The following is a 22,573-nucleotide window of genomic DNA, read 5'->3' as shown; positions in this document are numbered from 1 at the left end:
CATAATAAGGAAAGATAGAAAAGCAGCAGAACTGCACTATGTCCTTTGACTGACAGGGATGGGAACTCTCTGTCTGAAACCACTCTAGATCTATTCTCCAGATATCAAAGCTCTTACTTAAAAATTACCTTCCTTAACCCATCTGTCTCCTCTACTTCTTTGCTGGCCTCCTTTCTTTGTCTTCAGTCTCATGCATATATTTGTTTTTAAGAGGGGCTCAATCTGTATCTCCAGTAACCATGTTATAAATCAGGGGTATGAAACTTATGTGGTCACAGGGGCATCATGTGATGTATCTGGACTTTTTCCCCCTTCACTAAACTGGGCATGGGCGTGGCCAGCATATGACGCATCCAGCCCGCGAGCCGGGAGTTTGATAGCACTGTTATAAATGATGGAATAGGCTAGTGGTCCACAGACCCCTGGGGAAGGTGCAATGTCATCGCAGGGGATCCTCAAAGACTTGAAGAAATTTTATAATTTAAATCTTGAGTTAAGCCTCGGTGGTCCATGGCCACAAAAGGTATTTAAAGGTGGTCCACAGTGAAGAAAAGATTGAGAATTACTGGAATGGGCTATTTCCAAAAAGAATTGGAAATTTTTAATGTGCTAACTTTCTAAAAGAAGTATTTTTCCTTCTAATATTAAAAAAAATGTTTGTAGGCATACAACATTTTCAAAAGAAAAATACCTTCCAAAAAAAAAAAAAAAACCTCAAGAAAGTCCAGTTGCCTCCTGAAAAAGCAGTTTTGGGACAACCATGACCTGGATGACTGAGAATCTGTATAGACGTTTGTAGGAATAGATGCTTTATTTGGAATTGATGTTTTGTTGGTTTCTTTCTACATTTCCTACAACAAATAGGGCTTATTCCCCAATTGTAGTCCAGATGTAATCTCTCCTCTGAGTTTAAGGTCTAAAGTTCTCTAAAGGCACTTCTGGCCTTGGACCTGATCCCCAGCCCCCACCACATGGTGAACAACTGGATGAAAGTTTTCTTCACTCTCACTGTGCCTGGGCTCACCCGACATATTAAATATTAAATGCAGGTTTAACAACACATCACTACTAAGCAACCATATTATAGCTTAATATGATAGCTTGGTTCACTGAACATACTAAGGCAAATCCTAGGTGTTCACCACTTGTTGAACTATCAAGTGCCCAATCCTTTGAAGATGCAAAATCTAGTAATAAAGGTCAAGGAGTTCAAAATGAAACTAAGATTAAAGAATATCTTAACTAATGACAAGAGCAGGCATAACAATAAGTCTTAGAATTGACAGTGAAGCTATTGAAGTGGTGAACAGCTTCACCTTTTGGGATCAACCATCAACAGAAGAAGAACAAGCTGTCAAGAAAAATGCCACAGGCTACCATTTGGTAGAGCAGCCACGAAGGTCTTGGGAAACATATTCAAACATGATGGATATATCTCTCACCAACAAATATCAGAATAATGCAAGTCACAATATTCTCTATGATACTTTATGAAAGTGAAACCTACACTTTAAAAAAGCAGAACAGGAACAGCATTCATACTTTTGAACTTTGTTGTTGGAGAAGACTTCTCTTCTGAGAATACTGTGGACATCCAAGAAAACAAATAAATAACTTATTGGGTTTTCATACAGGGTTTTCACACAAATCACAAATTATTCTACTTCAGACACATTGTGCGAAGACCTATGTCTCCGGAGAAGACTTTAATGTTGGGAAAGGTGGAAGGAAAGAAGACAATCGGAAGCAAGGTGAATGGACTCAGCTGAAGGGGCAATGAACATATGGTTGGAAGACTTGCAAGGTTATTGAGAAAATATAGCTGCTAACAGTGGCCACCAAATTAATAGCACATAATCAATTATACATTCTTTATACAGGTAATCGTTGACAGGTCAAAGTCACAATAGCACTGAAAAAACTGACTTAGGACCATTATTAGAGCCTCAGTTGCGCAGTGGTTAGAGTGCAGTACTGCAAGCTACTTCTGCTGCAGCCAGCTGCCTGCAGTGCCAGGCTCAAGGTTGCCTCAGCCTTCCCTCCTTCCGAAGTCAGTAAAATGTGGACCCAGATTGTTGGGGGCAATATGCTGACTCTGTAAACCGCTTAGAAAGGGCTGTAAAGTGGTATATAAGTCTAAGTGCTATTGCTATCTTCCATCTGCAGGCAGATAACGTTCTTTGTATATTTGTGTTCCAAAATAATGCATCAGCAAAAAATATATCAGCAAAAATGTTCTATAGCAAATGCCTCTAAGATTGAACAGTTAGGTGTATTAATCCTCAAGATGCAAGCTGAAGGTTAAATGTTAGGCATAACATTTTATATTCTATGAGGGATCTTCATCTCCTTGTGAAACATCTGTTGAAGAATAATCTCAGATCAATTTATTAACATCTTCAAAAATCTCTATCATTACAGCAGTTATTATGTAAAGACTGATAGTGAAGCCACCAGTTTTTTTAAAAATCAGTACTGATGATAGACAGAGTTGCATTTGATCATCCTTTCTGTTCCTCCTCCCCATATACTTTGTTATGTGGGCCAAACATTAGAATTCCCTATTTTTCACACTTTTGACCACTGCAAGCATCCCCATGGTAAAAATTCAGCCTCTTCGCAACTGACTCATATTTATGACGGTTGCAGTATCCCAGGGTCTTGTGATCAACTTTTGCGACCCTCCCCCAAGCGAAGTCAATGATGAAGCCAGATTCACTTAACAACAGTGTCACTAACTTAACAACGGCAGCGGTTCCCTTAACAACCATGGCAAGAAAGGTCGCAAAATGGGGAAAAACTCACTTAAACCAATGTCTCGCGTAGCCACAGAAATGTCAGGCTCAATTGTGGTCGTAAGTCGGCATTTTGACTAAACCGAGTCAAGAATGAAGGAATCTCTCCCTCCACTTGCACACTCCCCCCCCCCATTTGGAGTCCCCATTCTCCTGGGAAACTATGGACTTCCAGGGTCCCAACCACCCAAGATTCAGCCGCAACTTCAAAGCAGGGAGAAAATCCCTTTGTCCCCAACGTTAAGCCCCGCATTGCACACCCTTCAGGGCATTTACTTCTGGGGCAAAGGGGTTTTCTCCCTGTTTTCTTGGAGTTGAAGTCCCCCAGGCTTAAAGTTGTCAAGGTTGGAGACCCCTGGTCTATGGAGTTTCTCTCAGTCATCCAGGTCCTGGTTGTCCCAAAGGTCCTTTTTTCAAGAGGCAACCAGACTTTCTTGGATGAGAAACAAAACATCTTCAAAGGAAAACCACAAAGTCCAGTTGCCTCTTGAAAAAAAAACCACAATCATCTTTGGGACAACCAGGACCTGGGTGACTGAGAGAATCTCCATAAACCAGGGGTCTTCAAACTTGGCAAGTTTAAGACTTATAGGGTTCCCAGAATTCCTGAGCTAACATGACTGGAGGAGGAACTCTGGGAGTTGAAGTCCACCAGGCAAGGTTGGAGACCCCTGGTCTATAGCAGGGGTCTTCCAACTTGACAGCTTTAAGACTTGTGGACTTCTCCCATAATTCCTCCTCCAGTCATGTTAGCTCAGGAATTATGGGAGTTGAAGTCCACAAGTCTTAAAGCTGTCAAGTTGGAAGACCCCTGCTATAGACCAGGGGTCTCCAACCTTGCCTGGTGGACTTCAACTCCCAGAATTCCTCCTCCAGTCATGTTAGCTCAGGAATTCTGGGAACTCCACAAGTCTTAAACTTGCCAAGTTTGAAGACCCCTGGTCTATGGAGATTCTCTCAGTCATCCTGGTCCTGATTTTTATTTTATTTTTTATGTATTTATTTATTTGATTTGTCAATCACTTACAAGATAATAGGTATAAGTATAAACATGAGTAAGTATAAGTATAAGTAAGTATAAACGAGAGAGAGAGAGAGAGAGAGCATCCACTCGGAGAAGGTGGAGTGAAACGTCACGCGCAGCCAAGACCCCTCACCCCCGCCCCCACTCGCCGCGCCCCTTCCCGAAGTGACAGTCACGTTCAAGTCGCGCGCCACGCCGGTTGGAAGAAAAGTCCCTTTTCCCCGCGCGCGCACAGAGCGCCCTTCCCCTCCGAACCGCGCCTCTCTCTCTCTCTCTCTCTCTCTCGTTCTCCGGGCCCGCTTGGACCAATGGGGGAACGGGGTGGGCGGAGCCTCCCTGGCCGAGGCGTTGGAAAAGAGCCGAAGTGGCAAACGCTCCGTAGAGGAGTTGAGTTCAAAGCGCCGCGCTCGGAGAGAGTAGCGCATAAGGGAGAAGCGAGGCTGACTTGGGACCTCCATCCTTCGCATCCCCGGACCCGCCCCACGCCCCTCCCGGTTTCCCAGCTCCTCTCCTATGGGGAGACTCGGAGTGAGATGTATCGCTCTGGCTTCGGCTGCCAACGCCGCCAGATCCGCCGCGCCGTGATCGGACCGCCGGAGAGGAGAGAGAAGAGAGTGGCGGAGTCGCCGCTGCCGCCGCCTTCAGCGAACCTGGGACAGCGCCTTTCGAAACCGGCGGGTCCGCGAAACTTTCGAACCTTTCCAACTTCGCGAAGCCCTGGCTAAGAAACCTATGGGACGTTGACCTGCTCGCAGATGCCATCCTCGCTCCGGGATCTGACAGAAGGAAGAAACAACCGCTAGTTTTTCCAGAGGACGGGTGGGGAAGCCCTGCGGTTTTTAATCTGAAGAGTAAGAAGGTCGAACACCTCAAAAGAATCAGGCAGGAAACCCACCCGCGATCCTCTTCCTGACCTGCAGAATTATTATTATTATTTTTTGCGGCATTGGGGCTACTGTTTCCCCAGGCTTCTGAAATAAGAATAACTCCCAAACTTTTCTTTTCTCTCCTTCTGAAATGCAGGCTTTCCCCTTTCTCTTATGTTTGCCCCTTTCTTGTTTCCCTTCCTCTTGGAACTGAACTTTAGCACCCTTAACCCTTGTAGTTTATCCACGCTTTCTTGCTTGGTCTTCTCCGTGTTGTTTTGGTTTTTTTTGCCATGGCGTTGAACCCCACCATGCTCCCCGTTACCAACAGCTCCTCCAACGGGACAGGAGCTGAGAGCAGCAAACCCCTGACCATCCCCATGGTCATGTTCATTTTCGGAGTGGTGGGGAACCTTGTAGCCATCGTGGTTCTTTGCAAGTCCAGGAAGGAGCAGAAAGAGACCACCTTCTACACGCTGGTCTGTGGACTGGCTGTCACCGACCTCTTGGGGACTTGCCTGGTTAGCCCGGTGACAATTGCTACGTATCTGAAGCAGGAATGGCCTGGTGGCCAACCCCTGTGTGAATACAGCAGCTTCATCCTCCTCTTCTTTGGCCTGTCTGGACTCAGCATCATTTGCGCCATGTCCATAGAGAGGTACCTGGCCATCAACCATGCCTACTTCTACAGCCATTATGTGGATAAGAAACTAGCGGCCCTCACTCTTTTCGCAATCTACGTTTCCAATGTCCTCTTCTGTGCCATGCCAAACATGGGCTTGGGGAAGACAAAGCTCCAGTACCCGTATACCTGGTGCTTCATAGACTGGCAGACAAACATATCCAGCCATGCTGCTTTCTCGTACATGTATGCCGGCTTCAGCTCCTTCCTCATTATGGTCACGGTGGTCTCCAACATCTTGGTGTGCATGGCCCTGATCCGCATGCACAGGCAATTTATGCGTCGCACTTCCCTGGGGACAGACCATGCCACTAACCGCCTGTCAGACTTTCGCCGGCGCAGGAGCTTCCGGCGCATGGCTGGTGCAGAAATCCAGATGGTCATCTTGCTCATTGCCACTTCCTTGGTCGTAGTGATTTGTTCCATTCCTCTAGTGGTGAGTAATCTGCTTATCCTTTTCTTTCCAATATTATCATTAATGTCCTTTAAGGAAACATTGTGCTGCAAACATGAAGTTCCTTCCTTTTGTAGTTGTCACACATGTGATCTAAAACTTTTTTAGCCCAGCAAAAGCAAGGAGCCTATTCCCACTTCAGTTCTTTTTCTTGACTCGATGCTAATATTTAAGACAAAACACTAAGAAACATTTTGACCTGCTCTTTAGCTGTTTATCTATTCATAACAGTTGAGAAGATCCCAAAACACCTCCGTTATTGCCAATCTCTTAAAGGAATTCATGATGGTCAATTTTAGCCTCATGCAGGAAAATGGTTTATGCAATTTGCAAGCAATGCACACACAGAATAATTGTGGCACATTACTTGACGTTAAAATCGTATACCTTCACTTTCTTCAAAAGTATCATGGTGTTTTTAGGGAGTTATTTTTCAGATGCATAACTTTGCAGCTTTATATTCAAATTTCTTTATTTCATTGGATTGTTGGATAGACTGATTAAAAAAACCAAGTTGCTTTCCTGGGATGTTATAGAAATACAGATCAAGGTGTGGCTTAAAGTAGAGCATATTGAAATTGCAAAACTTTTCAGCCAAACGTTATGGAATTGCTTGCAGTTCAGTGTTCATAGCATTAGTATAAGGTCCCCAGATACACTTAAGCAAACAAATGTTAAAGTATCTTTAATTATTAGAGATACGTATATCAGGCTAAAAGATTTAACAGTCTGATAAAGACTGGTTCCCAATTCCTTTTTTCCAAAACTCTAAAAAGAAAAAAAAATGTTAGCAGTGTTCTTCGTCAAGTAAAGCAAGGTTTTTTTTTCTGCGACAATGATAGCGCTGTGACAGTTGCGTGCAGTTATTTATTGTTGCATGGACAACTTTGATAACTGTTTTGTGCCTGGCTGTAGTAGGCATTCTCTTTTTCGCAGTTGACTCCAAGGAAGGGAGAAAGAGTAACAACAGTTGGGGGCTTAGCTAAGACTTGCCCCCACTTGTAAACTTTCCAATAAAATGCAACAAGCTCCTTTTTCTTGGCAGGGATGTATTAAACAACTGACAAGGCATGTTTGCTATTATCCCTCCCTTTCGTTCTATAAGCTAAGTGATCCTTTGGAGAGAAGCATGGAGAATATGGTTGGATATAGTAGAGGGGACTTCTTGTAGGCAACAGACAATCTAAAATTGCTTTCCAACAAGAAGTTAGTAAAAGCAGAGAAACCCATGTCCAAGAGAGACTGGGCAAACCACAAGCTTGAGTTATTCAACTAATGCTATAATTTTACTAGTTAGGCCAGTTTTGCTACATAACTAAAATAATCCAGCTATGAATACCTGGTCTGTGATACCAATGCATTTTAAAAGTAGCCCAGGTCATGTTCTTCAGTGTGTAACTGTACACCTTTCCATTGGTGTTTCTTACTAAAACGACAACATTTTGCTCTATGATCTTTGACTTAGTAACACAACGAGTCCTGTTTTTAAGCTGTGAAAGTAAACATAAAGGGTGGTTGGTAATTTCCTCACAAAAGATCTGGTAGCAAATTAAGGATAATTGTTTTCTTGTAGTGCTTGTTATTTTCTCACATGGAAATGGCCCAGATGGGGGAGATATGAAAAACAAATCCCCTACTATTCAGACTCATCTTGAACAAGGAGATTTCATGTGTAGTAGCCTGATAATGAAAAGAGGAAATTGTGCTTAATGAAGTGTGTGCTTCTGGATGGGAAATACTGCAGCTAAAATTGGGCTCACTTCCTCCTTTCATACAAGTGGGTTTTTTGGTATCAATAATGTAATAATAACTCAGTCCTTCTGGTATTGTTGCAATATGTACAAATATTGAATTACCTGTTTCTTCCAACTATATATTCTAAATATCAGTTCCTACTAAAAGCTAAACGATGGTGAAGTGGGCAATGATGGAATCTCCCACACATTTTGACATGGTAGCTATTTTTGGATAAATTGCTTATAAAAGCTTTCTGAATGTAGTAAAATTAGGACTGAGCTACACTACTTGTTTCTGTTTCAACTGTTTGCTTACTTTAGGAAAGGACTTAAATTTTCATGACTTTTAAACATGGAGAAACAGTTATATTGTCACATCTATTTGCAGTGTAAAGTGGTCAAGTCTACTTATTCTTCAGAAAGGGTAAACATAAGATATTCCTTGAATTGTGTTCCAACTAATTGATATGGCTGCCTAACACACCCTTGCAATTATGGCTTGTGATTTCTTGCTTCTGGGAATGTTGTTTTCTAAGCTAGTCTACAGCGCTCTAGTGGTCTCTCATCCAATTATTGATTGGATCTATATCTGCTTAGTTTTTACACGTTCAGTGAAGTTGCTGCTACTTTCTGCTGTGACACACTCCTGGTATGGGATCTTTTCAAATTGTGGCTAAGTAGTCCTTAAAGCATTATCATAAACCCATTTGTTGGTTAGCTTGGGGCAAGTGCTTGTGGCTTATGCTTTCCATAATAGACACCTCTAGAAGACTGGATTCATTCCTCTAAATTTTTCAATCGGGGGAAAAACAACAATATTTTCTTCCGTTTCATGCTTTTTACACATTCCACATTAATAGAAGGAGGAGGGTCATTTCTCAAAAACCTCCTCAGCATTTCATACCATAGAATGCTAAAAAGAATCTATGACCACAAAGGCAAACCAACATTTGTGAATTCTCTTAACTTTCAAGATACTGTGATTAAGACACCCGAGGACAGGAATTTGTGGCCAAGTGTCTGACAACTGTATTGACAAATACAAATAAAGTAGAAGTCTCTCTACCTAAAGAAGACGATAATGGATAAGAAAACACTTGTTAGTTGATAGTGTTGCATAATGCAGGAGATTAAAAAATACTTGACATTAAATACAGTAAATGCTATCGGAACAGGAAGCTGGACTGGATGGATTTTTTATTTGTTCCAGTAGGGATCTTATTTAATCCATCTGATTCAGACTGAAATAGAACATAAGAAATTACTGTCCAAATTGTCTATTGGAAACAGTAGTTAGATGCCAAGTCGGGACAAATAGTCCACATATATGTTTGCATCCCATTGAATAGTTAAATCCCCCCCCAAATATAAATGCTTAGAGGTGCTTACTTAATAACATGAGAGCCAATTTATTGCTGATTATTTATTTTGAATTAAAGGTGTTGTATTCAGCATAGTATTTATGTATCAAATGACATGGGTCTACATGCTTTATCTTTGCAGTGACCCTATGAAGAAGCTTAGACTACAGGAAGATGATTTGAATCACTCTGTTTATTCCATGAATAAATGGGTATATCAGTGTAACTATGACTTGTCCAAATTCAGCAAGGCCTGTGGGTAGGAATTTTTTTTTTATATGAAGATACGTGTAGGTGGTTCTGATATTGCAGAGCAATACTCCAATGAAATTTTGCAGAATTTTGTATTGAAGGGAAGATGTTGTCTTCAAGCACCTGACAAAAAAGTTTCAGTAAACAATATTTTTTTTAAAAAAAATAAAAGAACAGGAGGAATGGAAAACAATGAATGTTATCATGCTCAATGCCTTGCTATTAGAGAGGGTTAATTGACTATGAAAATAGTAAAACAGTAAGTAAATTTAATTTGTAAAACTCTCTCAAACTCATTCCTTTCATTTCTTAATAATCTCAATGAAATTAATCATATAGAAACAAACTATGTTGGGGAAAGTAAAAGGAGGGGGAAGCACATAGAATAACAAAACGTGTTATTTCTACTTGTGAATTAAAACAGTCAAAGATTCATTGTCAGGACCGTTGTATGAATCCAACAGAAGGATTTCAGAGCTATATATAAGTTGTTTTCCCCTTGGCTTTATGCTCACAGTAACTTTTGAGGTTGACTCAATGAATTATCTTGTTGAACAGGAATTTGAACCCAGATTTTATCAGTACACACACTTTATTTTGGAATAACACATTGGAGGACTGCAACTGGTGCTCTATGGGACTTTAAGAATATCAGAACTTCATATTAGACCTAACCACCTGCTTCCTACTCATCGACTGGGATCACTCAGTGACTTAGGCTAAAATAAAATAAATTGGAGAGTTTGTGATTCAGTAGCTCATGCACCTAACCAGTGCCTTAAAATATTATGTGAACCAGACCATCCTGTTAAAGAAATATTACAATGTATTTATTTAGACATTGTGTACTTTGTTAATCTAAATTTAGTGTTCTGTTCATTGTTAACATTTAGAATTTGCTATTGGGAATTGACTGCCAATGCATATGAGCCAAATCAAATCAATTATAGTCAAAGACCAGAACAAATAAAACACTCAAAAATATTATTTGATTTTATTTGCATATGTGTATTTGAAATTCCAATGGATTCCCCAAATACAGATTCTTACAGTGTTTTCTGCATTGAGACATGCTGGGAATTGATACATGTTAGAAATTATGAACTTCACTCTGAAAGACATTTTACCCTTATTTTCAAATAAAAGTCAAATAAAAGACAGATCTGATATTTCATTATAGTGAAGGTTATAGAAATTGGTCAAGGAACAGAAGTGAACAGAGCCTTCATAATTTCTCCATTTGAAATAGGAAAGCTTTGTATACATACTTGTTTAAAAAACACATTTTAATTTTTCCCCTTCATTTATGAATTTAATCCCTACCTTTTCTACCCTACCACAAACAACTACCTCCAATGAGTATCACCAATTTGAAATGACTGGGATTGGGGTACACTAACCTGGAGAATCTCATGGTTATTATTTGAGGCACAATTAACATTTCTAATAGACAAGACATTCACAGAAGGCGGGTATGGTGTGTGTCCAAAATGACAACATTGGATGTACATGATTGAAGCCCAGATCCCTTTATGTCTCCGATGCATTAAAATAGCAGAGGCTTTGTGGTGCCTTCTTGATTTTTGTCAAAAATAGAAAATTAAAATAGATTGCTCTGTCATCAGAATATAGAAACTATTTTCTTCTTCTCAAGATATGTGTTTAAATGTATGGAAACTTTTCTAACTATAAAAAAAATCAGTTGTATGCATTTTAGTTTAAGATGGCAAAGCCATAACAGTACAAGTTCTGTTAATGTTAGGCATATTAGAGTCTTTAATGTCCCTAAGAAGTGGTAATGAACTGGGGACAAAGGTGTGATGGAAGAGCCTGTCATATCCACTCTGTATATAAAGACAAGAAATGTGATAGTGAAATAAAATAGTTTCTAGTTGATCTTTCAAACCCCTTTTAGCTGGTTTGTATGCAGAGCCAATGCATATTTCAGAAGCACACAGAGCTGAACAGTTTAAATGGGAAATTTGGGGATTGGATCTAGAAACAAATTAAAAAGTTTAAAAAAAACAGTTCTGGGAAAAAACTGCTTTTATGATTGCCCAGAAATCTGTATAGAGATGTTCATGTGGTCAGCTGGAGTCGTGAGCAGAAAAGAACCATTTCCTGAATCACAGCACATCTGGAGGAGCCCAAGTTTGTGATTGTTTACAACTTAGTTCTCAATTTATAACCATTCGTTTAGCGACAGTGGCACTGAAAAAAGTGACTTGCAACTGGCACGTATTCAGGACAGTTGCAATTTCCCAGTGACCCTGCGATTGCCATTTGCAGCCAGTTGTCCCAGCCAGTGTCCAACAAGCAATGTCAACAAGGGAAGCCTGACTCCTTGAGCTACTGCAGTGATTTGCTTAAAAGCAGAAAACAACAGCAAAATAAGTCATAAAACTGGGCGTGACTCTCTCAGCCGCCTTGCTCAGTCATGGAGATTCTGGTCCCCAACTGGGATCGTAAGTCGAGGACTAAACAGGCACCACAACCTTCTGGGCAAAGGTTACTTTATAAATTGTCTTCCTGCTTAATATTAACTAGCTGCCTATATAAAGCTGTGTACTGGAATGCGATAGAGGAGAATTTTATGAGGGTATGTAAAGATTTTGTGGATAGCTCCTCCTTTGTTTGCTGTAGAAGGCGACTTTGCTTTTTTGTTTTTTTGTTTAAAAAAAGCTTTTTTTGGTAAGACATGCTTTAGGTGTGCACTTAGAAGGGAAAAATACTTTTTCCTGGATATCAGCTCATCCGAGGTTGGAAGTTGACTCATGATACGGCCTGTTTCATAGTACTACTATTAGTAAGACTTCAAAATATGTATTGGACCTAGATAGAGGACCCGTGGTCTTGCAGTCAGCACAAAGTTTATTCTCGGTGCCCTTGTGTAGACATATGGGAGACCGTTGTCATGTTTGGAAGGAATCTCAGGGCATGTTTCACACCCAATCTGGGAGCTCAGGCAATTCAGGTGGGGTGGGGGTATGATACTTGAGGAAAAGGGTCATCCTTCCCCCAGGCTGCCTTTCAATTAAAATAGTTCCTGTCTTCTTTGCTGAGTACTCAGTAATTGAATCCTGAATACAGACATCCCCAGGAATCAAGTTCATCCAGCACTGGCATTCTTCTTTCCTGAAACTGAGTAGAATTGATTTTGCATGTATTCAGTAGCTGGTCATGTTGGGGATTAGATCCTGACTGTCGAAAGCAGGCAGCAAATAACTTAAGAATAGAGGATAGTTCTGTGTTCCTTGGACTACTAGATTTAAAAAAAAGATGGGGGGGGAGACTTTGTTTGAAATCATCTGAGAACTTTAACCGGGCAAAACTGATCAGCCAAGGCAGAGATAGGCAGGCTGAGATCTTAATGCCATATTTGGCATGAAAGTCCTTACGGTCTCTCAGTGATTCCGGTAAATTGCAATGTTATATGAAATATAAGAAGAAAAATATTAAATATGTAGCAGATATAAATTGTACTTAATGTATTTTTATTGAATTAAACTCAGATCTTGGATCTGCCCATGTCTTCATTCCATTTTACCTATTTGCAGGATTACAGCATTGAAAGGCTCAATGCTTTTGGATTGAATTAGGTGTAGCTTGCAAAAACACTTGTATAAAGCTAGAATAAAATAACAGAGTTGGAAGGGAACTTGGAGGTCTTCTAGTCCAACCCCTTGCCTAGGCAGGAAACCCTACACCACTTCAGACCAATGGTTATCCTATCTCTTCTTAAAAACTTCCAGTATTGGAGCATTTTCAACTTCTGGAGGCAAGTTGTTCTAACTGTCAGGAAATTTCTCCTTAGGTCTGAGTTGTTTCTCTCCTTGATTAGTTTCCACCCATTGCTTCTTGTCCTGCCCTCAGGCTCTCTCAGGCTTAAGCAGAATCTATGCCAAAGTTAACCGGGCCCCCAGTAAATGCATCTGCATATTGTAAAAGGAGGAAGGAGAAATAACGTTTTTAAACACACTACTATCCAAACTATTATTATTGTTGTTGTTGTTATTGTTATTATTTCAATGTATTATTGCATCAGATATGAAGGATTGTGAAATGCCTCAGAGAAGAGAAACCTGGCTAAGAGAGACATCATACAAGTAGTCCTTCACTTATGACCATAATTGGAACTAGTACTTCTGTCACTCAGTGAGGCTTGTGGTTAAGTGAGTTGCATCTGATTTTACAACCTTTTTGCCATGGTTAAGTGACTCACCATGGTCATTAAATGAATCCAGATTCCTCATTGAATTTGCTTGTCAGAAGCTGTCTGGAAAGGTCTCAAATGGAGATCACGTGACCCCACAACTGTTTTAAATACATGCCAGTTGCCAAGAACCTACATTTTGATAATGTGACTGCAGGAATGCTTTGATAGTTCTAACTGTAAAAACTGGTCGTCAGTTATTTCAGCACCATTTTAACTTTAAGTAATCACTAAATGAATGGTCATAAGTTGAGGCCTATCTATGGATTCCCTTTTTAAAAAAAGGTTCAGCATGAAATATCTGCATTAATATAATTTACTACAAAATGTAAGATCCAAAAATCAATGTGAGAAGACTAAGTAACATGTTCTTTCTTTGGCAACACTTTTCTTTACATTTTGGAGAAATAAATGATAGTTGCTTTTAGGGTCTGAGCTGTAAAAGCGTGGCAGTTCCAACATGGATGAAGCCCAGAAATATATTTTAAGAATCTAGCATTCCAATAATACTTTTAAACAGTGGGATCATTTGAAAATACATGCCTGTTTTTAAAATTTATCATGGGAATTATGTATACCCTTCCTACCCATGGCTGCAACTAGTATTACATCTGATTAAAGTAAAGTCTGTCTCAAATGGAGTTTGACTCCTACTCATCATATTGTTGCTAGGCAATGGAGAAATAGTTGTATTTCTTTTTCTTTGCTTTGTTTGTTCGACTTATCTTGTCCTGGAATTTCTTGGGTTTCTCCCAATTAAACTACTAATCAGATCTGATCTCACTTAGCTTTTGGGGGAACTTTCTGGAAAAAGTCTGTGATGATTTGCTCCTGTATTATTGCCAAGAAAAATAAATGGAGGCACCCATGGAGTCACCAAACCATTAAGCTTGGTTTGGAGGAAGCTATACTGCAGTTTCTGTTAGATGCTGGCCCTGCTGTCAAGTTCATATTCTTGCTTTAGGCTGCTATTTACGCAGTTCTTCTAGGTGAGTGGATGGATGTATTAATCATTTGTACTGATTAAGTTGCAATTGGATCAAGCGAATTTGACAGTAAAGAAAAGACTGAGTAGAACTTTGCTTTCTGATATGGAGATTTGTTTCCCTGAAACATCTCCCAAACTGCTTTATTCTGTTGGGAAGGATACGTCAGCTTTCTCATAAAAAGAGAAACTTTTGAGTTAGGCATCCTAATGGTTGGAATTTCTCTCTAGCTGGCTTCTACTGTGATCCATTAAACCAGTGGTTTGTAAACGTGGCAACTTTAAGATGTGTGGACCTCAACTCCCAGAATTCCCTAGCCAATCATGCTGACTGGGGAATTCTGGGAATTGAAATCCACACAGCTTAATGTTGCCACAGTTGAGAAACATTGAGGGAAACCATTGCAATGCAATGGGAATTCAGTCAACGGCTGGATCCACATTGCTAGAAGACCTGTTCACCAGAAGGCTTTTAAATGTAGTGTGCTCATTGTTTGTGTAACAAGTGGGATTTAAACCATAAATCAGTTTCCCTGGAGTCCTTATGAAATGAAGCAGAAATTACTGTATCAGACAATTTCATTAGTTTAGAAAGGAGAAGAGGAAGCTACCCATAAATGTAAGAAATTCAGATCAGCTCTTCCGGCCACAGGATAGTCTTCAGAAATAGTGACAGTTGCTTAAGCATGGGTCCCAAAGAACCAAGGACACTTTCTTACATTTGGCCCTGTATAAATGTAAAGAAAAGTCCAGAATCTTTTATTTGGGGTCATTTGTGCTGGCAATCTTGCTTTCCCCCTATTAAGACTTGTCAGTTAATTGTTAGACCATGCAGTATTTATCACTCATTTAGATATGATTATGAACTGTTATATACTAAGGCATTATTATTTATCCATTTAACTCGAGGAAATGACTTTTTCACATGTTTTTACACATTCCCTGTTAATTATCAAATTACTTACCTATTAAAGGCCAGGCAGGTTGATCATCACTCTGAAGAATACAGCTTGTGGGCTTACATAGGACAACTGCAGCACATTTGATAATTCCAAAAATTGGTTTAATTTCAGCTTCCATGTTTCCTATCTAGTATAGTCATAATTTTCAGCCAGCTTGAACCATGGCAGTTCCACAACATCCCTCAAGATGGGTAGAATCTGCCATAAGATAAAAAGAGGGCGTTTCAACTGATCCTTCTCATATTACCTTTAGCCTTGATCAAATTCGACTTCCATATAGTAATGTTAGGTTTCGCCAAACGTTGAAGCTCCATCTTTGCTGAAACCCCAGAGAAAGAAAAGCCCAGGAACCATATAACTGTAAGATAAAATGTAGCTTTTGTCAGAAGAGAGAGAGGGATTTGGTTAATCATCATTGTAATTTATTTTATTTATCAATGTAGTAACTAGACAGTGCAAATACTCCATTGGATTGGATTGATTTTCAGAATTGGCTCTATCTTTTGTTAGGAATTACAGGTACTGTAGTCTTTGGCAAGCCTCTAAATAGTTCCTCCATTTTCCCCACTGAAAATGTTAATTGCAAAGAAGCGTAGGCGAAGAATTATTACTTCCCCAGGTCATTGTTTTTGAAATGTCTACCTCTACAGAACATTTCTTGTAGCAACTGGTCTACTGAAGAAGAACTGATCTTTTGCTGTGAAATTTCTGCGAGAGGTTAAATGGCCATATTCTAAGAAGGTACAGAGAGGGGCTTTAGGGTACATATACAGCTTTTATTTTATTTATTTAAATGTATTTGACAAATAGTCACAGCAAAAGCTCTGGTCTGCTTTAGGATTGTAATGCAGAGGTTCTCCTTTTGTGGATATGACGGCTTAGAAATCTAGATGCCTACAACTTCATTCAAAACAAGGTTCAATTTGTTTTAATACAGTGTTTCTTAACCTTGGCATCTTTAAGAGAGGTATATTTCAACTTCCAGAATCCCTCAACCAGCTTAGATTAGCTGGCTGGGGAATTCTGGGAGTTGAAGTGCACCTGTCAAAGTTGCCAAGGTTGAAAAACACTACTTCAATAAAACATTTTTGAATTGCAAGCAAGGAATCTCAAATTCTATCTGGTTTTACATCATAGGCTGTTTTACAGTTCTCCTTTTTCTATTCAGTTATCCTAGTTCTCAATATCACACTTTCTGTTCATGAAAAGAAAAAGAAAAAAACTTGAAGTAGAATTGAATGTATAAAATATTATGTTCTCCCCTGCTTTTTAAAATAAGTATATTACTGATAATATCACAAATGTTAGAAAATGTTTTAAAAATTGTCTCACCATTACTAGGTTCACTAAGGTTTTTCTGGTTAAAATTGAAAAGAATTTAGAGATTCCTAAAACACTATTTTGAATTGTCTAATCTAAGCTATAGTAATATATATAGTAATATATTTATAAACAAATTAATAAAAGTTAATTGCTACTTCAGTTAAATCCTGTCGGTACTCTGAATTAGATGAAAAACCTGACATGAAATTGCATATTCTAATTGGTTGGCTGTTCAATTAAATTATTGTTGTTTTATTTTGTCACCACTTTTATTCTATATAAAACCAAATGTTGGGTTTGCCCGAACGATTCAGAACAAGATTTAATGGTAATCAACGGTCTTCTATCTTTTTCATACTTTCTCAAATTAGATAGCAGGAAAGAGAAACTACTAGAAATGTAGTTAGTATGCCATCTAGTGGTTATAAATCTGACCAGTAATATTCAGCCAATTAAATTTCTGGTTAGTTGGTTAGTCAAAATATAATTGGACTAAATCAACTCATGTACGAAATCTAAGAGTCATATTTAAAGAACAAGAAACCTTTTAGCACATAAAGATTAACAAATGTACATTTCAGGTGGTATCAGCCGGTGGCATAATTCAATTATTGACATTCAAAGTTCTAAAATAGCACTCTAATATTTGCTTATGAAAGATGCAAACATGAAAATGAATGAGAAAAGCATGTTGGAAGTCTTATTCTTTCAAAGTTGGGCTTGGATAGACAGAGATATATAGATACAGATATATATTCATAATTGCAATTTACAATGATTTACAGTTTAATAAACAAAGCTATTGATTATTATAAATTTTCTTTCTCATTCTTTGGTATGATTAGATACTAGTATCCATATGTGCCTATATGAATATAACTTCCAGTTCTTTTGATTAGCAGAGGCATCCATGATTTACTATGAAAGCTTGCAGACTTAATTAAAACAAATATAATGTACAGTACTTCACATTTTCTAATGCTTAAAAGGTTCACTAATATTGCCTTGGTTTTGTCCTGTAAGGAGGGTGCATATGGATGAATGCAACCTATTCAATGATTAGGAGGAAAGCTTGGAAGCCTTGTCTGTGCAGGATTGTTAATTTAACTCCTCTGTCACACTGAGAGAGTGGAAATTAGGCTTTTATTTTCAAGTCTCAACTCAACTTTCAGGACTCAATTCAAGTAACTCTTCAGCTCTCAATCTTGAGGGGCAGAATGCATGGTTGCAGGGGCAGAAAAACCCTTGGCATGCTGTTTTAAATGCAGTACATCTAATGATATTTTAAAGTAAATATAATGTCTTTGGAAATAAATCTTTGATTTCCCGCATGGTAAAATGCAAAATGGGAGTAGAAAGATCAACATCATTTTTAACGTATTGTTTCTATAGGCGGCTGTGATTGATATTGGTATTTGCGTAAGTTCACCTAGCAAGAGTTAAATTTGAAACACAGCTTAATCTGCAATTTACCCAACAGTCATACTGGGTCAGAGGCTGCAGCTTCTGAGCACTCAAGATAACAAGTTATCTCCACAGCTGCAAAGCACTGGACAATTCTGAGAACTCCATCATTATTAAATGTTGTGAATTACAAATTATAAGGGTTCTTGTTTTGAAAAAAATTAAATAAAAGGAAGAGCATTTATGTAGCCTCTCCCACTTCTGGTATTTTTGATCTTGGGTTTTCCCATTGCCAAAAAAGCCAATCTCTGAAATTAGTAGGAAAGAAATGGGGAAATTCCCTACCAGATCTTCTCTTCTGTAGTCAGCAATTTTCCTCCAGCTGGGGAAATAAAATTGGTATATCCTACAGTCCTTACGAGCCCTTTACAACTGCAACCCACAACTGCTAAAGTCCAGCTTAGTTCCCAAATGTGCACACTTGGAATAAGATAGAGAATTTCTTTAAACCTTCTGCCCAGAACCTCTCTGCCCTTCATTTAAATTGCCCAACTTTTTAAGTTTTGGGCTTGTGTGAAATCCAAAATTTCAAACGTTTTTCGAAGTGTGCAGACCCCACTTCATATGCAGTACAGTGATCAATATTTGCAAGTTGTATGGTAACAAGTGCATGTTATTTTTAAAAAATATGTAGGAGTCTGGAAATTTATTTCAGTTAGCAGGCTCACAAATTTATTTCTGTTAGCAGGCTGGGCAAAGGTTTTGAAAGAGCTGCTTTGCAACAAACAAGCACACATACAATTCACCTTTTATCAAATCATTAAAGCAGCTGTGTCTTTTGCAAGGCTCAGGTATCAACTTCTAAGTCTGCTTCTAGCCGACTCCACATGGCTGTCTATTAAAAGCACACAGGAGAAATGCAACGTATCAATGCCACACAAATGAGCATGTTTCAGGATGTTTTTGTCGTTTTCTAATTTAAGTTGTGGGTAGTATCTGATTTCTTTGTTCATGTAACTTAATTCAGCAGGAAATGGTGTTTCTTATATTTGGCAATTGCTCTTAAATTTGAGTGGAAAGCATTGAGGATCACAAGAAAATTTTTGGGGCTATTTTCAGGCTCAAACCTCTACATAAAAGCATCTAATATTCAAACAGTGCTTTTCCCCCCAAAAAAGGCAACTGGACTTTGATTTTTTTTCTTGAAGACATTTTGCTTTTCATCCAAAAAGCTTCTTCACTTCTGAAGAAACCTCTTGGATGAGAAGCAAAATGTCTTCAACCAAAAAACAAAGTCCAGTTGCCTTTTGGAGGAGGAAGCTCCTTTGCGACAATCATTACCTGGATGACTGAAAATCTTCACAGTCATCTAACATTTAATTTTTTTTGCTGAAACAAGAACCAGTTTGGTCCACCGGCTAAGGCATCGGCTAGAAATAGAAAGACCATTAGTTCAAGTCCTGCCTTAGGCATGGACGAGTCATTTTCTCTCAGTCCAACTCATCTCATAGGGTTGTTGTGAAGGAAATAGGAGGACACAGCCTTAGATATAAGCTGCTATTGTTTATAAAAATAATAAAGGCAGAATATAAATAAAATAAATAAACCAATCAACAAGCCACCTATGGAAACTGTTACATGGGCTTCACTTCCTATGGGCTGCTATCTTATGCGTTTGTTGAAACTGTTCGTGGGATTGCAGCCAGCATTTCTGTAATGTATTTTAGTAAGACTTGCCAAAGTGGCAGCAGAGACTGTCAAGGGCATAATTGAGTACTTACTGTGCATCATCATGTTCTTTCTTTATTTGGAAAAAAGAAGTTCATTCCAGGGAAGCTGTCTGTCAAGAAAATAACTTTTAACAAGCTACCACAGGCACCTTTTGGAAGGTATTAAAAAAGCAACAACTTTTTGTTGAGTGTTCAAGTCTTCCAGCAAAAGCTGTGTTCTAACCTCAAAGAATCCACAGTTCTAGGCTTGTGCTTGAAAGAGAATTTGCCTGTGAGATAGAACAATGGCTCTAATTTTGTTTCCAAAGAAGTATTTATGGAGGTGGGGTGGCAAGCGTGGGATTAGAGCTTTTCATGTTGGCTGGATCTCCCAGAATGGCTCACAGGCACATTTTGGCATTCCTTACACACCCAACACACTTAATAGCAGATTTGGTTATAGGAGGAATTAAGAGTTTGTTATTAAATGAAAATGAGAACTCCAAAAAACTTCAGAGCTTTAAATTCAGGATTCAGAATACAGCAGGGACAGCAAGTTTTTCAGAAAATAATTCACAAAAGGTTAATTGACCCTTGGGTTTTCTAGTAACTTAGATAAACTGGAAAAGGGGAAAAGGTCTTTTATCTCTATTTGAAATCAAGTGGCTGGAAATTTTTTCCCATTCTGGAAATAGCTCTCATCTCACGTTGCAGAATGCCATGTACTTCACCCATTCTCCCTTCTCTCTTCCTGTTACAACGGTCAGATGCTAAGCCAACACTAGGCCTTGAAAAGTCAGCCTGGCCTTCCATCATCAAATTATGCATAGAGTTTATTTACACATGTGTTCATTTCTCCTCTAGGTCCGGGTCTTTGTGAACCAACTGTACCGTCCAGATATCGTAAGAGACATCCAGCAGAACCCAGATTTGCAAGCTATCCGTATAGCTTCGGTGAACCCCATCTTGGATCCATGGGTCTACATTCTGCTGCGCAAGACAGTCTTGAGCAAAGCCATTGAGAAGGTCAAGTGTCTCTTCTGCCGCATTGGTGGGGCTCGGAGGCAGCACTCAGGTAACAACTGCAACTGGGCTGATGGTCGCCGGACCTCCTCCGTCACAGCCAGCCATTCACCCTCCTTCATCTCCCGAGAGTTGAGGGAGGTCAGCAGCACTTCACAGACACTGCTATACCCGCTGGAGCCAAGTGAAAGGACGGTCGGGGATCGAATGCTGTTACCAGGAACCAGCAGCTGCCTGGCTCAGTCAGATACTACATCTATAAGGACCTTACGGAGTTCACACACCTCAGAGTCCTCTCAGGGGCAAGAGTGTGAGAATACTCACTTTTTGGTGAGTGAACTAAAGCCTAGCGGGAGTAGCACTGCTAAAGGCAGCTCCCTTCAGGTCACTTTTCCCAGCGAAGCTCTGGACTTGTCGGAGAAGTGTATCTAAGCCACAGAAAAAAGTTTAAGGGACAGTTTGGTCCTTAAGTCAAGCGGGGAGAAACTGACACAACAGACATATCAAATGCTCATCTTTGCCATCCATTCTGTTGACCTAGCTAAGGCCTACACCTGAAGCTTATCTGGATTTCCATGTCCTAAGCTTGAGGGTGAAATAGCCATTTAGGGCAAAATGGACTTGGAAATGTGCATCCAGCAGGAACCCATGTGAGACGTTGAACTAGCCACCATCAGAGTTGAAGCATCTTGACTGGCAGTAGTTACACCTCCCTCAACATTGGTTCCAAGGTGCAGCTGCTGGATCTTTCCTGTTATGTGATAAGCACAGGTTTCTGCAGGGATTTTTATTACCCCTAGAGACTCATCCTTCCGCCATCAAACCCTGCCAAAGTAACAAAGGAATGTAGTGGTGTCTCAAGCACAGGCTGCTGCTTGTTGCCTTACCTTGCCCTGGGAGATAGGACTGTCTTCACAAAGTTTGTGTTGGAGAAAGTCACCAATCTTCTCCATTTGTACATGACTGAAGCATACTTATTCCACTCCAACCTTCCCTCTTGGCTTCATAGTTCAGAGAAATTAATTACAAGATAGTTGCCAATGGAGGAACAAACTGGTCCAGTTGTTGTGGAACCGATAAATCTATTGTGTGGAAAAAAAATGTGAATTTTTCTGACTGAAATGTTGTGACTGACTGTATTTAAGGAATGTATATTCTTCTCTGCGAGAAGGTTAATTACTAATACAAAGTATAGAAAAAAAGTAATATGGTCAGATCCTGCTTTCTTCTTCTTAATGTATGTGATTAGATAAATTTTGCATTAGACTTTTCAAATTTGCAGACTCAAGAGGCCAGACTAGAGCTTATGGATGAGACAAGAGCTGAGAAATCTGGAATTAGATGGGAACACATTTTGATGCCACTATAGGGATAATAAAAAGCTTTTGTGTTTTTAAAGTGCTTCTCATATTTTCTTAAGTCTCCTTTTGAGTAGGGCTTGACTCTTTGCAACTTCACGGAAGGAGTTATGGAACTGCACATCCTTAAGAAGAAATAAAAATTATGTCCTGAGAATTTCTCTTCAAAATGCAGTAGTTCCTAGCTAAGAATGCAGTTCTGTTAACATCTGGTGTGTATGGATGCTGCACTGAGGCTTTACTCAGAAGTACATTCCACAATTACGGTAACAATTCTTGCTGATTTAGGCACTTCTTCACGTGTGCAAAATCAAAGTCCAAAACATCTATCCATAGTCAACATCCTCTTTGCCTAATTCTAAACGTGGTTGCTCTGGGACATTTCAGAATTTAGTACAAGAAAACATCTTAAAAGACCGCAATCTA

At 39.4% G+C, this 22,573-nt stretch overlaps 1 protein-coding gene across 1 annotated transcript; it reads left to right on the top strand.

Annotated features, from left to right (window-relative positions):
- Nucleotides 1-4,165: 4,165 nt before the first annotated feature.
- PTGER4 (prostaglandin E receptor 4) lies at nt 4,166-22,187 on the top strand. Its single transcript, XM_026666436.2, has 2 exons — nt 4,166-5,803; nt 20,631-22,187. Exons 1-2 carry the CDS (start codon nt 4,979-4,981, stop codon nt 21,219-21,221), a joined length of 1,416 nt encoding a protein of 471 aa, XP_026522221.1. The 5' UTR covers nt 4,166-4,978; the 3' UTR covers nt 21,222-22,187.
- The last annotated feature ends 386 nt before the right edge of the window (nt 22,188-22,573 follow it).

Source organism: Notechis scutatus, chromosome 2, assembly GCF_049901735.1.
Source record: "Notechis scutatus isolate UNSWTSFEM ecotype Mainland chromosome 2, rNotScu1.2, whole genome shotgun sequence".
In the NCBI taxonomy this organism is placed as follows: Eukaryota; Metazoa; Chordata; class Lepidosauria; order Squamata; family Elapidae; genus Notechis; species Notechis scutatus.
Note: the sequence above shows the minus strand (reverse complement) of the source record. Positions and strands in the feature narration are given on the sequence as shown.